This window comes from Pavona decussata, unplaced genomic scaffold (genome assembly GCF_977016875.1).
Source record: "Pavona decussata unplaced genomic scaffold, jaPavDecu1.1 SCAFFOLD_2, whole genome shotgun sequence".
Lineage (NCBI taxonomy): Eukaryota > Metazoa > Cnidaria > Anthozoa > Scleractinia > Agariciidae > Pavona > Pavona decussata.
In genome coordinates, this window is record NW_028145426.1 from 2,047,501 (window position 1) to 2,062,500 (window position 15,000).

Here is a 15,000-nt window from a genome sequence, read left to right on the forward strand (position 1 = left end):
TTACATGGACAGCCTTTTTGTTTCTTTCTGAAGCGTGACCGAAACACTGGCCGGTCAGTTTTATTTTTATGCCAGCAAGTTATAAGACTTGCCGCGGCGGTATCCCGCCGGTGTTTACTCGCTTCTAATTGGTCCAAAAACAATTGGCTTGACAGCGCTTACGCTATCGCTCGCACATGCGCCGAACCGTGAAACTCTCCCTTTAAATACCTAAAATTTAATGTTCTGAGAATAAAACTGCCTTACCTTGTATCCGTGTTGTACTCTTTGTTGTTTCCCGGCGTTTGAGGCCGTTTTGAAGCGTTTTCAGCGAGTTAGCGCTGGTGGTGGTGTATTTTTTTCTAGTGGATCACTAGAAGGCAAGAGTCACGTTCGCGTGTAGTTCACGTGTCATTTATTCCTCTAATTCGCGCTTGGGCCGCCTGTGTTCCAAGTAAAGTGGAAACTTGATTTAACGAACTGCCAAGGGACTAGGGAAGTTGGTTCGTTATATCGAGGTTCTTTTCCATACATCAGTTTAAAAAGGCCGGGCTGGAGAATATCGTTCGTTATACCGAGGACTTCGTTATATAGAAGTTCGTTAAATCGCGATTCCACTGCACAATAATTCCAAGAGAAGAACGGCTTTATCCTTTATCTACCCTAGTTCAGTTCTGTTTATGCCGTATCATAAGCCCAGAAAGAATTTAAGCCGCAAATGTATAACAGAGTTGGGTAATAGAAGGAAAACGCGATGAAAAGGAACAAATGGTACCAAGCATGTGGACTCCTACAAGTAAATTCCCAGAAAGTTTTGCCATTTTTGCATCAGTCTGGTTGAAAATGGCTGGAATTGGGAAGATTACATGTGGTGGTCCGGCTCCGAGTGGAAATTCTAAGTAGTGCCCCTCAGGTACCCCGAAAGGGTGAGATTTGGCGTCGTCTGCCATGAGATCAGGATTAACGTAAGGGATCGGGCTGCGTTATATTTGTGCCAGGGATTCGAGATCAGGGCCTGATTAACGTTAATCCACGATTAAAAGTTAACCGAGGTTTTCATCTCGCTCGTTAAAACTGTTCAAAATCTAAATTTCAGCTAATGGTAAAGAAAAGTCAAGACAAAACCGAGGGACGAAAATCTTTTGTAAGAATCTTTTATTGATTGGTATTTAAATTCGAATTAGCTTAATCGGACTTTGAACAACTGAGCACGGGGGGCACTTTCCATTCGGCGAAACGTTCCGGTTTTAACCGCAACCGACTTGAAAACATGCTTTCCATCACGAGTTTTCTACTAAACAATACATACGTCGAAGAAACTGGACCCGAGTAGGAATGCCCGAAATCTCGTCCCCAGAGCCCGCTTTTCTTTTGGTCAGCACTAAAAACTCGTTCCGCTGGACAAGGGCAACGAAGGCTCTGGGGACGAGATTGTAAATTTTCCTGACTTTATCGCTAATAATCATATTTTGTTTTCTCGCTGACGCGTAAACTTACCACATGTGGAGCGGGTGATAAGTTCGTTTAAACCTCATTATGAAAGCGAGGCTAAGTGCAAAGTTTTTAGTTTCCATTCATATACAAACAACACTATTTTTCATATGAAAAGTTTTAAAAATTTTTATTTGCCTTGCATGACACGAGATTTACAACACTGCTAACATTACTTACAATACTAACCACGATAACTATATCTACCGTGTAAAGCCCCGTCTACACGAGCAATTTTTATATGGCAATTTTTATTTGCCCGTGTTAGTTTTTATGTGGCAAATAAAAATTGCCACATAAAAAAATTGTCCGTGCAGACGAGATGCCACATAAAATGTGACAATTTTTTCAACATCATCTGCAGAACCCAGTCCCTACAGCCCCTAACATTTGCGCATCTAGCATGGCGCCATCTTGCTTTTTGCCTTTCTATGGACATCTCCGCTGTGCGAAATTAGTACTGACGCAAATTAACAACAACTATTTGTCGAGCCATTTACACGGGCAAATAAAAATTGCCACATACAGTTGCCACATAAAAATTGCTCTTTAACAATACTTACTATACTTACAAATCTAAAAGTACTTACAATGTCCACACTACTTACAAAAATAACGCTGTCTTTTAGTGAACACTTTTTGTTATATTTACTAACAAAACATTACTTTACATCAAATACAATTTTACAAATTTTACACTGTTTGCGTACAATAAGATCAAACTAGAAAGCAACTGCTAAAGATTCTTACTGCTTACATCAAATGTAAAGTTACAGCTGTACAATTACGGGGTTTCTATGTGATTGCTGATTGACTAGATTAAAAGAAAAAATATTTATATAAAGCAATTTTTAAGGAAGGAGAACTGTCCATCTAAGTCTAAAATTTGACAAACGCTTGTTAGCGACAGCAATCTGCTGTAGAGTCTGATGCCTTAGTTTTCTTGATAATTCTCTACAGCCTCCACGGGTTATTGTGTTTATTAGTAATGGATCTTTGTGACGTGGGACCATGTTGAGTCTCAGGGGAATAAAAAGCTTTGTTTTTGCACGGCAAGCCTCGCCTAGACGAGAATTCCGAGGCTTGCTGTGTAAAAGCTTTTTGTTCTCCTGATACACAGCATGACCGTCGAGTGACAAGGGTCTATACAACCCTTTACTTTATTTTGTTTGGTTTTTGTTTTGGCTATTTTTGTATAATAGCTCAATCAAACCGAGCAATGAGCGTTTTATTTTAATCTCGTACTTTGTTTCTTTCCATGCCTTTCTCGCCCAACACAGACGGGAAATTCAAGAGTCTGATACTTGTTTCCTAAGGGTCCTACGACTATTTGTCCCTGGGTTTCCAAGTGCGGTTTGTGTTTTGTTTCTTTCCTTTTGTTGCTAACATATTTAATCTTTAATTACGTTATTCCACTGAATCGACAAGCACGTGTCAAAATGCATAACGCATAATATCAGACATATTATGCATAATATCAGACTTCGCCTTCGTGGTGCTGGTGTTTGTAAGTTCATAAATATTCAAAACGGTGCTTTTTGTAAGAGTTAGCAAAAAGGATATGTGACGTATTTAATACGCTGCTGCAAGCTTTTAAGGTCCATTGGTGCACTTAATGCCCATTGGTCTCGATACATGACCATACATGTTAATTAGCGAAAGTGCTGCGAAACGTAAATGACGACAAAGACGACAAAGACGCTTTACACGCTGTTGCTGTTATTTGCACTGTTGTTAATACTTGTTTATATTCTGTCGATGAAACCACATAGCAACCTATATGGTCAGCCAGTCGTAGCAAACGAGCTGAAAGCGTCTGCTAACACTACAAGGTCTAGAACTCAACAGACGATTCTTCTATTGGTATACAACGAATTCTTCGGCGAAAAAGATTGGTTTAGGTTCAATGAAGATTGTTCAATACCGAGGAGATCGACAAAGCCCTGCCTGAAAGACAAGTTTGAGGTTACTAACGATAAACAGCGATTTTATGAAAGTGACTTTGTCTTGGTGCACTTCGCTAGTGACCTGCCAAGTCTGCATCATTTGAAGACGATGCGGAGACAAAAGCCTGCCTCCCAATTGTGGATTTATTTTACTATGGAAAGTCCGATTTCCCATTCAAATCCAGATACCAGGCGTTTTGGTGATGTGTTCGATTTAACGTTCACTTACAGAGTTGACTCTGATTTCTGGGCGCCGTATGGCACGTACGAAGAGATCCCATCCGTTAACCTGTCACATCAAGATTTTTCGGCTGGAAAAGACAAGCTCGTCTCCTGGATTGTTAGCAACTGCAAACCTCCACTTCGAAAACTGTTTGTTCACGAACTTCAAAAATACATCGCAGTTAATGTGTTTGGAACATGTTCAGGGGAATTTGAGAAATCGGCGAGGTCATGTCCACGAAATAATGACACTTGTAAGAGCATTATTAAACAGTACAAGTTCTACCTCTCTTTTGAAAACGCCCTGTGTGAAGATTACATCACTGAAAAGTACTGGGGTCATTTAGGTAAGTTGTGCATTTTATATTGTTCAAAATTCCATCGGAAAATCTTAGATACCGGGGGTGCTTACCATTTACGCAAACCACCCGGATGGAAATTTTCGGCATCAATACGAAATGATTTAGCTCGTCTTAACAGAAGATGGATAACATGCGAAATGTATGAACATCAGCTGTAAATCCCAAAAGGAGAAATAAAAATGCATCACTTTGACCAGAAGCCCATAATTTTAGAAGTATTCCAAATGGAATAATGCGTACCATTTGATTTTCCAACTGGAATTTCCGGGTTTTCCATGTAAATGGTAAGCACCCCGGTATTTCCTTATCAATCTACTTGGGTTAATGGAGCGCTGGCTATGTAAAAAGAATATTCCCGATTACTATTATAGCAGTGTCATTGACACGTTTCGCCAAGTAAAATAATCTTAATCAGAAAAACCAACGCGGAGAGATTTCGACATTTCGATGACATCCTGTCGTCATTATCGAGAAAATGAAGAAAATTTACATAAGTAAGTAGACAAAACTAAACTGACAACAATAGTCTATTGTTCTAAGCCAGTGAATCATCAAGTGACCTCACACAGGGAAAACCAGCCAAGTGAATAATTTAGCACGTATTGAGTCTGATTGGATGTTAAGACTTGGTCTGTTCTTGCTCCAAGTATTCGAGGAGTTAATCTCTTCTCCAACGCCCAGGTTCTCATATACATGTATCTAAACGTCGCCCATTAAACAAGAAATGCTGGAGGGGAAACAAGTCTTACGTGAAGTGTGTCCACTTCTGTTTAGAGTGTTCCACAACTATGTTAGAATGGCCGTTCTATTACTACTCAAGAAACACGCGAAAATGCTTACTATTTTCTTAGGGAGATTCATATATTTCCGTAGACTCACAGAAACGCTATTTTTAACAGGCCGATCAACGTTTTGGCAAGGGTTATTGTCTCTAAAAGACAACGAGTTGTTTTCATGGTGACGAGTTATTAACATGGCTACGCATTTCAACGCATTTCTACGTATTTTTCATTTCTCTTGACCGGAATCCGCGGAAACTCTTGAAGTGAAATCTTTTACTGAGATCCGGCGCGAGAAACGTTGGATTTTTATTCTTGAAATGAAACTTTTCGCTCACTAAACCTTGCAAAACTAACGAAAAAATCGGCAATGGAATCAAAGGCCTGGTTTATTCTCCAAATAAGTTAAAGAAAAACTCTAAATAAAAATCGACTGGTATAAATTCGGTAAGAAATGTAGTTGATTTTACCAAAAATGATAGAAATCAGTATAGAGAATAGCCATTTCCAGGCAAACACCAACGAAAGGTTAACTCGCGGTCAAATATAGTAAAATAAGGCATGATTTAATGTAAACAATCCATTGTTATCTGGAGAAAACCAATTTCAAGAATGCTTGAACGAGAGATTAGTTTCCCACGAAACAGTCCAAAACAGAACACCTGCTAGTTCCAAATTTATACCAGGAGAAAACAAAGTTTGAACAACGCTAGATCAGTTCTACTCTAAAGCATAAATAGATGGGTAAACCATTGAACTTCTAAATATTTTTATCCCTTCGATTAGGATATTCAGCATAAGTAAAGCACTTATTTCATCGTTTCCCAAAACCAACGATAAATTAACTCAAGAAAATCAAAGACAAAATAATACAAGTACGAGTCTTTACATTGCTCGTATTTTAATTGTTTACACTTGAACATTTAGTCACCTGTTTGTGCGAATTTTTCAAAGATCGTTGTTTAGTTCATTTCTATACTGCTTGCTTCGAAATATTAATATCACAGTTTTTCCCATTGATTACTCCAAGATATATTTGAAGTCTGTTTTATCGTTTGTTTAGCCTTTTTCTCAGAGGTTATTGCAAGGCTTTCTTGATAAGCAAAATTAACTAGAGAGTCTACGTACCTTGCGCGCGTAGACTGTTCCCAAACCAATTCGCTTTAAACCATGTTATTCACCGGCCTAGGTCGGCCAGTATAGGGAAAAACTGAGCCCTCCGGTGGGCCTCGGTCTTGAGTGCGCGACCGTTTTTCGAGGCGAGACAAGACGAGCACGAGAACATAATGGAAAAAAATTACAGTAAATTACAAACATGCTGGAAAACAGAAAAACTTAACTTTACACAATAACGCAGATTTAGATAAGGCTATGCATCAAAATTAAAGTAAATTATATGTAATTTTTTATTATCATTAATATCACAATAGAAAAGAGATGAAAATGGAAAAGGAGAATCAGATTATACTTGCAAAGAGAAGGACATGGATGATCAGTTTTTCATTTGATGAATGAATCCTGTACGGACCTCCCGGCCGGTGAATAACATATATTTTTGGGCATACCCTGATGTATACTGATGAATATACGGACCTTCATGTCACGTCCTTATATTTTCCACTGCTTGTGCCGTGCGACGTGATTAAGGGACATTATTATTCCACTATGATGTCATTTCACCAAATAAGGTCAAGAGAACGCGCAAAATATGAGACCGTAATACACAGTAGTGTCCCGGTTTGACCGGTTTACAAGAGAGCGAATACGGACGGAAAAGGCAGAAAAAAGGAGCAACAATGGCTGGACTGGACGAAGAATAGTTTTTGAAACGATGCAAGCTCGAAAACAAGTTTTTAGCATGTCAATCATTTGTCATTTATCTTTTCATTTTATTCAATCAAATTAAAGACATTTAACTGGCTTTCTGTGTTGTTTACGTCATTCGTACGCGCCATATACCGACGGACAGTTAATGCCAGGTGTATTTCAAAACTGTTACCAAAACAGAGAAGCCAAAATAACAAAATCTTTTTGTAGTGGAATAATAAATCTCTTATTCGATGGTTTTACATATAATACTCGCGGACATTTTGCTCATTGCTCGTATTTTTCCTCACCCCTTCGGGGCTCGGAAAAATACTACGCAACTCGCAAAATATCCGCGCGTATTATATGTAAAACCATCGAATAAGATATATGTATAACGATTATTTCATGCAGTGAATATATTTTCCTCCTGGTTCTTCCAAGCGTCGCTGGTCTTTTGTTTCCCTTTTTGTTCTTGCTAACATAATAAAAATTTAATAAAGTCATTCTACTTGAATCAACAAGTAAAATAAAAAGCAAAGCGGAAAAAGCAAAACGCTCGTCAAGATATCTTGTGAATAAGGACGTTACAGACTTAAGTCCTCGTGTTATACTTTTTAAATGTTATCCAGTGCACTGCTGATGTTGTGTATCCTTAGCATAGAACTGTTACTTCAGTAGTATTTTGCAGGGATTTATTTTCTCTGCATTTTGATTCGTTTGTTTCATGCTCGGTTAAGCCGCGGCACTGCCGTCTGTTGTTATGGAAATTTAAGACGCGTTATCTGCACAGGTGGTTGAGTGAGTTTTTAATATTCAGAGCGATACGTTTAAGCATTTGGAATTGACATACGCTGCTACGAAAGTGAACATCGAAAAAAGTACTTCGCGTCGATTAATCTTAGAATTATTAGGGAAGCGAATGTGCCGCGAAATGTAAATGATGATAAAGACGACAAAGACGTTTTTCACGCTGTTGCTGTTATTTGCAATGACAGTAATCCTTGTTTATATTCTGTCGATGAAACCACATGGCAACCTATATGGTCAGCCACTCGCAGCAAACGAGCTGATAGCGTCTGCTAACACTACAAGGTCTAGAACTCAACAGACGATTCTTCTATTGGTATACAACGAATTCTTCGGCGAAAAAGATTGGTTTAGGTTCAATGAAGATTGCTGCGCGAAAGACAAGTTTGAGATAACTCACGATAAACGGCGATTTCTCGAAAGTGACTTTGTCTTGGTGCACGTTGCTAGTAATTTGCCAAGTCTAAAAAATTTGACAGCGATGAGGAGACAAATGCCTTCTTGGCAACGGTGGATTTATTATTCTATGGAAAGTCCGATATCCGAGTCAAGTCCAAATACAAGGCGCTTCAGCGATCTGTTCGATTTGACGTTCACTTACAGAGTTGACTCTGATTTCTGGGCGCCTTATGGCGCGTACGAAGAGATTCCATTCGTAAACCTGTCACATCAAGATTTTTCGTCTGGGAAAGACAAGCTTGTTTCCTGGATTGTTAGCAACTGCAAACCTCCACTTAGAAAACTGTTTGTTCTCGAACTACAAAAATACATCACAGTTGATGTGTTTGGATCATGCTCAGGCACATCTGCAAAATCGTTGTCTTGTCCTCGAAATGAAACTTGTAAAAGCATTATTAAACAGTACAAGTTCTACCTGTCTTTCGAAAACGCCCTGTGTGAAGATTACATCACTGAAAAGTACTGGGGTCATTTAGGTAAGTTGTGTGCTGTATAGTTCAAAATTTCTGATAAAATCTTCTATATAATATTATCCATTCGCTTAAGTTAGTCTTGAAACAGCTGTCACAAAAAGGCCTACGTAACGAATTTATCTGTTGAGGCCGGAGCAATCTAGTTTGGTAGTTAGTCAGACAGACAGTCAATCGGATGGTTGGTCGGTTGTTTGGTTGGTTATTTGGTTGGTTAGGGATACAGTAAAACTCCAAGAATAAGAACCTGTCAGCCTAAAATTTGTCGACCCCCTCTAAACAAGAACCTGTTGACCCTAAAATTTGAAACAGGCTCTTATTATTCTAAAATTTAAAAATGTGTGCCCTTTGGCAAATAAGATCAATTGACATTTTTGACATTTTAATAACTCTTAGAAGAGTTCTCTTTGAGGGCATTTTATGTGAACGTTTTAATTCTGTATTAACATTTTATTCAAATTTTATATAGGGGATAGGGGAAACCTGGCTGCTGCATAGGGGACGAAGGCCGATTTCCGCTAAATTCTGCTATCTACAATGTTTTTTTTTTGTTATTTAAAGTGCTATCTACAATGTGATATTTTTCCTTCAGAGATAAGAACCTATTTAAGAACCTAGTAGACTAAATTCCTGTTAATCACTATTTTGTAAGAACCTGTTTAGACTAAATTTTAAAATGGAAAGTTCTTGTTCGCGAGGTTTTTCTCTAGTCATTGATAGCGACTCAGACCGTAGTTCGACGTTTGGTTGATCGGCTGGCTGGTTGCTTAGTTAGTTAGTTGGTTAGTGACAGTAATTGATGGCTAGTCAGTTCCTATGACACTTGATTGATTGATTGATTGATTGATTGATTGATTGATTGATTGATTGATTGATTGATTGATTGATTGATTGATTGATTGATTGATTGATTGATTGATTGATTGATTGATTGATTGATTGATTGATAGGTCCATCGGTCAGTAGGTTGCTTGATTGTTTGGTTGGTAGGTTGGGTGGTTGGTTGGTTGGTTAGTTGATTGGTTGATTGGTTAGTTGATTGGTTAGTTGGGTGGTTGGTTGGTTGGTTGGTTTAATGGTTGGCTAGTTGTTTGATTGGTCGGATGGTTGGTTGGTTGGTTGGTTGGTTGGTTGGTTGGTTGGTTGGTAGGTTGGTTGGTGGGTTGGTTGGTTGGTTGGTTGGTTGGTTGGTTGGTTAGTTAGTTAGTTAGTTAGTTAGTTGGTTAGTTGTTTGATTGGTTGGTTGGTTGGTTGGTTGGTTGGTTGGTTGGTTGGTTGGTTGGTTGGTTGGTTGGTTGGTTGGTTGGTTGGTTGGCTGGTTGGTTGGTTGGTTGGTTGGTTGGTTGGTTGGTTAGTTATTCGATTGGTTGGCTGGTTGCTTGCTTGCTTGATTGGTCGGTTGGTTAGCTACTTGGTTGGTTGTTTGATCGGTTGGTCGTTTCGTCGATTGATTGGTTGGTGGGCTGGTCGGTTGCTCGGTTGGTTGGTTGGTCGGTTAGTTGGTTAGTTGCTTGGTTGGTTGGTTGGTCGGTTGCTTGCTTGCTTGCTTGCTTGCTTGCTTGCTTGCTTGCTTGCCGGCTTCTTTGATTGGTTGGTTGGTTGTTTGTTTGGTCGGTTGGTCGGTTGGTGGGTTGCTTGCTTGCCTGCTTCTTTGATTTTTTGGTTGGTGATAGTAATTGATACCCTGAAATCAGCCAGTTAATGAGCTGGTTAGGTAGCTTGGGACTAATTTCCTTAGAAACGTCACATTATCAGTTAGAGCACTAACTTGTCCAAGTTTGTTAAACCGGGTGGCTATTCCATGTATACATTTTGAAAAGTCAAGTTGTAACAAACATTTGTAACTGAAGATGGCGAAATTATTTCCAAACATGTCTTGTACACCAAAAAATGTTCTCCTATAATTGTCTTTTGTGATCTTGTTTTTCTGTTGTATGAAAAATATTCCTGCTGCTTTCAACTGTTTTCTGTTGCCACACTAAAACTTTGTTCGAGCAAACGAGTCACGCAAGACAACCAGTTTCAAATATTTACGTGCATGGGTGTTAAGAGGTTTGTATAGCATGTATGATTTGGACATAGACGCGATGTGGCCATATTAATAATGTTAGTTTCTGTAAGTCTTCGGATTCTTGGAGAAACACCGACTGCGAAAATTTAGATTTTTTCCTGGTTGTTGTTTGGTTACTTTTGTAAGTAAATACTTTTGTTTGCTGCATATTGAGACAATACATTGGAAACTAGATTGTACCAGATGAACAGATTTTGAAAACTTTTTTTGAGGTCTTTGTTGACCGAACCTGTATTAACATTGCATAATGATTTTTAAGATCTCCTTGTTCACTACGGGCTTGTTAATAATTCCCAAAGAATTTACACTCAAATAAGTATGGACATACAATAGATGAATTGTAGTATTTTATAAAAATCTCCTTAGTGAAAGTGGAAACTGCTTTCGGACAAATTGGGGAGAAGAAGTGGAGCTTTCTCAAGACCTTCGGTCAATATTCGGAAACCTAATTTTAACTTAATACAGTTCAAATCACAACCAGAGTTACGTTACTCCTTAAAAGATCTGAAATACTTCTTATGCTTATTTTGTTCTTTATTTTCAAATAGGAGAAGAGAACGTTGTACCCATAGTATTGGGAGGTGCAAACTACACCAAGCTTGCCATTCCTGGTTCTTACATCAACGTATTGGATTTCAAGACTGTCAAAGATCTGGCAGATTATCTTCACTACCTCGACCGAAACAACACTGCTTACAATGAATATTTCAAGTGGAGGCAAAAATATCGGAGAGTCTGGTTAAGTCGTTTCTGTTCATTCTGTGAAGTCTTAAGTTCAAAAACTCCAAAGGGTCACGCAGATCTTTCAGAATTCTGGTTAACACAAGGAAAATGCAACGAAAAGGACCTACTAGTGCTTAACATGTGGACTCCGTCAATTAAATTCCCAGCAAACCTTGCGGTTCTAATGACTTCCATTTTTGCAATAGTTGTAATAATAGCATTACTCGTTTATTTCAGAAAGATCTACAGGATATCTGCACATCATGAAAGTTTAGACAATGTGGCTTAATGCTAGGATAACCAAATCTCTTTCTAGCTTTTTTCACTTAATAACTGCTGTGTCCAATACTTTAAGGAGAAGAACGTGTTTTTCCTGTATCTACCCTTAGGTCTTGCAGAAATTATTTTCATATCCCTTATACCGAGAAATATCTTGAATCATTATTTAATTTTTCTAAGCCAGTCGAAACTCTACATTGTTTCATCCAATGATCATGTTTTTCACAATAATAGTAATATAATCGTACTTGAAAGGAAGAAATCAAAAACTGGAAACGCTTTAAATTTTTAAAATCCTGAAAGCTAATTTTGTTTTCCAAACTTCAAATGACAGGATCAGGGAACAATTTATTTCCTCAAATAGTAATATACATTTACGACCCTTAAAATGGGAAATACGGGCAATAAAAACTGCAACAAATGCAAAATAAAGTTGGTGAAAATTGATCAAACATTACACTTATGTTGTTTGCTATTCTTAAATGTGTTTCTACACAAGTTATTTTGAGTAATTATTGTCTAGCCCAGCCTGAACGTGCAAAACAGGACGATAAAGAAGGTATCTTGAACCACTTTTATCGTTCCATTCGTTTGAAAATCGGCTCAAGTTTCCCAAAAGGATTTCTGCTCTTATACTGACTGGACGTTTTCAAAAAATCAGAAAGCAAAATCTTTTTTCTGAAAGCCAGTGCCACCCTTCTCGTCTGCCGAAGGTACTGCCCACTTCACTTTAGAGCCTTGTGTTAGTGTTGACTCCGAGGGAGGAGGGGGGGGGGGGTGATGGGGTAGTCTCCTATATAAGCTATATAGGTATGTGCGGCGCCGTTTCGGTCTGAAATAGGGTTTAGATTTTAACCATTTTGATCTGAAAGTCTGAAAAAGGGTATGGATGCTAGATACCAGGTCTGAAAAAGGTATCGAAAAATTGCACATTTTTGTCTGAAATAGGGTCAGGGTTTGGAGAACCGAGCTGCACATCCGCCACCAAAAAATTCCGAGAAGTACCCCCCAGGTGTAGACTGTGCTACAAAGATCAGTAGCAAACTGTTCACTTTGATGTAGCAATACCTTAAAACTGAATATAATCAATCAGTTTTGTAGGAAGTTTCAAACAAAGTTTCTTCAAGAGTTCACATGTATATTCTCAAACGTATTTTGTACCAATGCATAGACCTTCCAACAATAAATTGTTCAGAAGCCTCTTTCAGACTTTCTTAAGGTTACCCTATACCTTCACAGGTGTCTTCAGAGGTGTCTCGCGTCCAAGCGATGAAGCGTCCGGTTTAAACTGAACCCTATATCAAATTAAAGCTTATAGAGCTGGCTATCCAACTAAACCAAGAATTTTGAAATAAACTGTATTGCCGAATTTTTAGCGCTGTTTTCGCGAATAAATTTTTTTCACTTGGAGGAGCCACTTCAAAGAGCTAAAACTCAAAAGCAATTTGTTCGTTTGCCTTCAAATTTGGACAGTAGCTAGTTTAACATATAAACAACAAAAATGTGTCTGCAAATTTTTTTCTTTTGAAATATTTTTTCTCCGAGAGCGATTTTTGTACGATCACTCCACATTTTTTTCATCCTAGTTCGAAAATGCTCTATAAGTTTTCACTGCGATTGAATATGGCAAAACGCAGACACGTTTTTTAGCGCTCTGGGTCCGAAAACTGAGGAGCAGATTAAATAAGCGAAAAACAAATTCACTTTGACTTGTAGCTTTAAAAGGGTGATTCGGACGCTCGCAAATGGAGGTCGTGAAAAATTCGACAATTCATTTTATTTCAAAATTCTTGGTATGGTTTGATAGTTAGCTCTATAAGCTTTAATTTGACATAGGAGTTTAGGTATCTACAGTTTAAACTGGACGCGGCACATCGCTTAAACGCGAGACACCTCTGAAGGTATAGGGTAACCTTAATTAGCCTTCATTGCCTTACAGTTTTTTTCCTGTTTCAAAATAGAAAACACCTTCCGTTTCTAATCCTTTCAATCAATTAACACAATTTTACCATTTCTTTTTTCTAAGCATCACATTAATTACAGGAATGAGAACTTGAAAGAATGTAGCGCCGTTCTCAAAAAAGCACCGATAACTTATGGGCCCCAGAAACTAGATTACGCAAGCAAAGTTCGTCAACAGGGAGTTAGTTTTATTAATCATGACAGCTTATTTACAAATCTTTAAAATTTTACGTAGGACACCAGGAAGGTTGTTTAACAACCACCACTAATGGATAAAAAAATAAATAGCTTAGGAAAAATACTTAATGAGCCGGGTAGGTTGTAGAAACGTTCGCGAAACTAGCCCATGGAACGAATAACGTTAGCAGAAAAAGAAGTCGTACGTAAATGCGTCTATTTCTGTTTCTCCGAGTCTCCAAAACATGTAGGAATGTTTCTGTCACTTCATTAGAAAAAGCACAATTTGTTATACACTAAATAATGGCAGATTTGTTGTTTTTTTCTCGCTAGAGTTTAGAACACAATATTTTCAACAGACTGATCATCAGGTTTCCATTGTTGTATACGTACTTACATACTTTATTCAAGATGCAGATATTACAGGACCCTGATAACTATATGTACAAGTAAAACATGACAATTAAAAACAAGGCATCTTGAAAAGGATTAACCCAATGTCAAAACTCCCTCTAAAAAAATCCATGATCAAACATTCGGTATTTCTGTCTTACGTTTCTGTCATATTTTAAATACCAAATAACGATGAAGGCTTCAAGACCGAGAAGCTCCAGTATAACAAGCTCCTCACTTGCCAATCACCGGCAAAATGGAAACAACTGACAGACAACATGCATCTTTTTCTCTCCGTTACAGAAAAAAGAGGACGGTTAATCTTGGATTTAGGCAATTATGGTTTATCTAGGCCTGTAGAGAGGGGCACTTTCGTATTTTCCTTAGGGTGATTTGGGAAAAAAAACAGTTTACTGTCTGTAAAAGGCAATAAATTGCCTTCAACCTTGTCACTGTGGTGTAATGAACATGTCACTGTATCCGCTATTTCAGCTCTGTTCCTCACACAACTCTTCTCTGTATCAGCCTTCCAAATATGGCCGAAACTACGGATGCTGCCTGCCGACTAAGGCAATTAAAAAGAGCAGAATGAAGCCCCTTCGTGTCATGAGAAGGGATAAATCACACCTCAACTGCAGGAGGGCGCTTGGATACTAGCGAATACTCCCCTTTTTCTTTCCTTCTACTTGGAGTTGTTTTCTTCGCATTCATCTCGATTTTTTCTACACCCAAATTTTGCTCGTGTTTTGCATGTGATTTCCGTCGACGCCATAACAGAACCGCGAGGCCAGCGGCAATAAGAATAAACACCAGAGTACCCAAAGTAGAACCCGTATACAAGTGCCAAGCTGTTCTCGCTTCCATTTTACCCACAAGGACTGGAAAAAATAAAATGCGAAAAATAAGCAATACGTTGAAGACGAGGTTTCAAATGGGAACGTTCAATTCTCAGTAATTAGTGTCTATTTCTCAGCTATCAGCTATCGTCCAAATGCGGAAGAAAACTTCCGTATTCGCTTTCTTGAACAAGCATGTTTATTATATAGTTAGAATTTACCAAACCTGACTGGT

The 15,000-nt window shown here is 38.4% G+C and overlaps 2 protein-coding genes across 3 annotated transcripts in view; one reads left to right on the forward strand and one right to left on the reverse strand.

Moving 5' to 3' along the window:
* Positions 1 to 2,023: 2,023 nt before the first annotated feature.
* Positions 2,024 to 12,678, forward strand: LOC146489964 (4-galactosyl-N-acetylglucosaminide 3-alpha-L-fucosyltransferase FUT6-like). Of its 2 annotated transcripts, none has more exons than XM_085116055.1 (2): positions 2,024 to 3,985; positions 10,944 to 12,678. In XM_085116055.1, exons 1-2 carry the CDS (start codon positions 3,148 to 3,150, stop codon positions 11,405 to 11,407), a joined length of 1,302 nt encoding a protein of 433 aa, XP_084972181.1. In that variant the 5' UTR covers positions 2,024 to 3,147; the 3' UTR covers positions 11,408 to 12,678. The 2 variants fall into 2 exon arrangements, with proteins under 2 accessions (XP_084972181.1, XP_084972210.1); XM_085116084.1 differs by lacking the exon at positions 2,024 to 3,985 and adding an exon at positions 7,006 to 8,330 and having other exon boundaries at positions 10,944 to 12,104.
* Positions 12,679 to 13,526: 848 nt separating this feature from the next.
* Positions 13,527 to 15,000, reverse strand: part of LOC146489965 (protein mesh-like) — a 27,567-nt gene continuing 26,093 nt past the window's right edge. Inside the window, exon 28 of the mRNA XM_085112075.1 lies at positions 13,527 to 14,807. Within this exon, the coding sequence (XP_084968201.1) occupies positions 14,551 to 14,807 (257 nt within the window). The 3' untranslated portion in view covers positions 13,527 to 14,550. The remainder of the gene's footprint in view (positions 14,808 to 15,000) is intronic.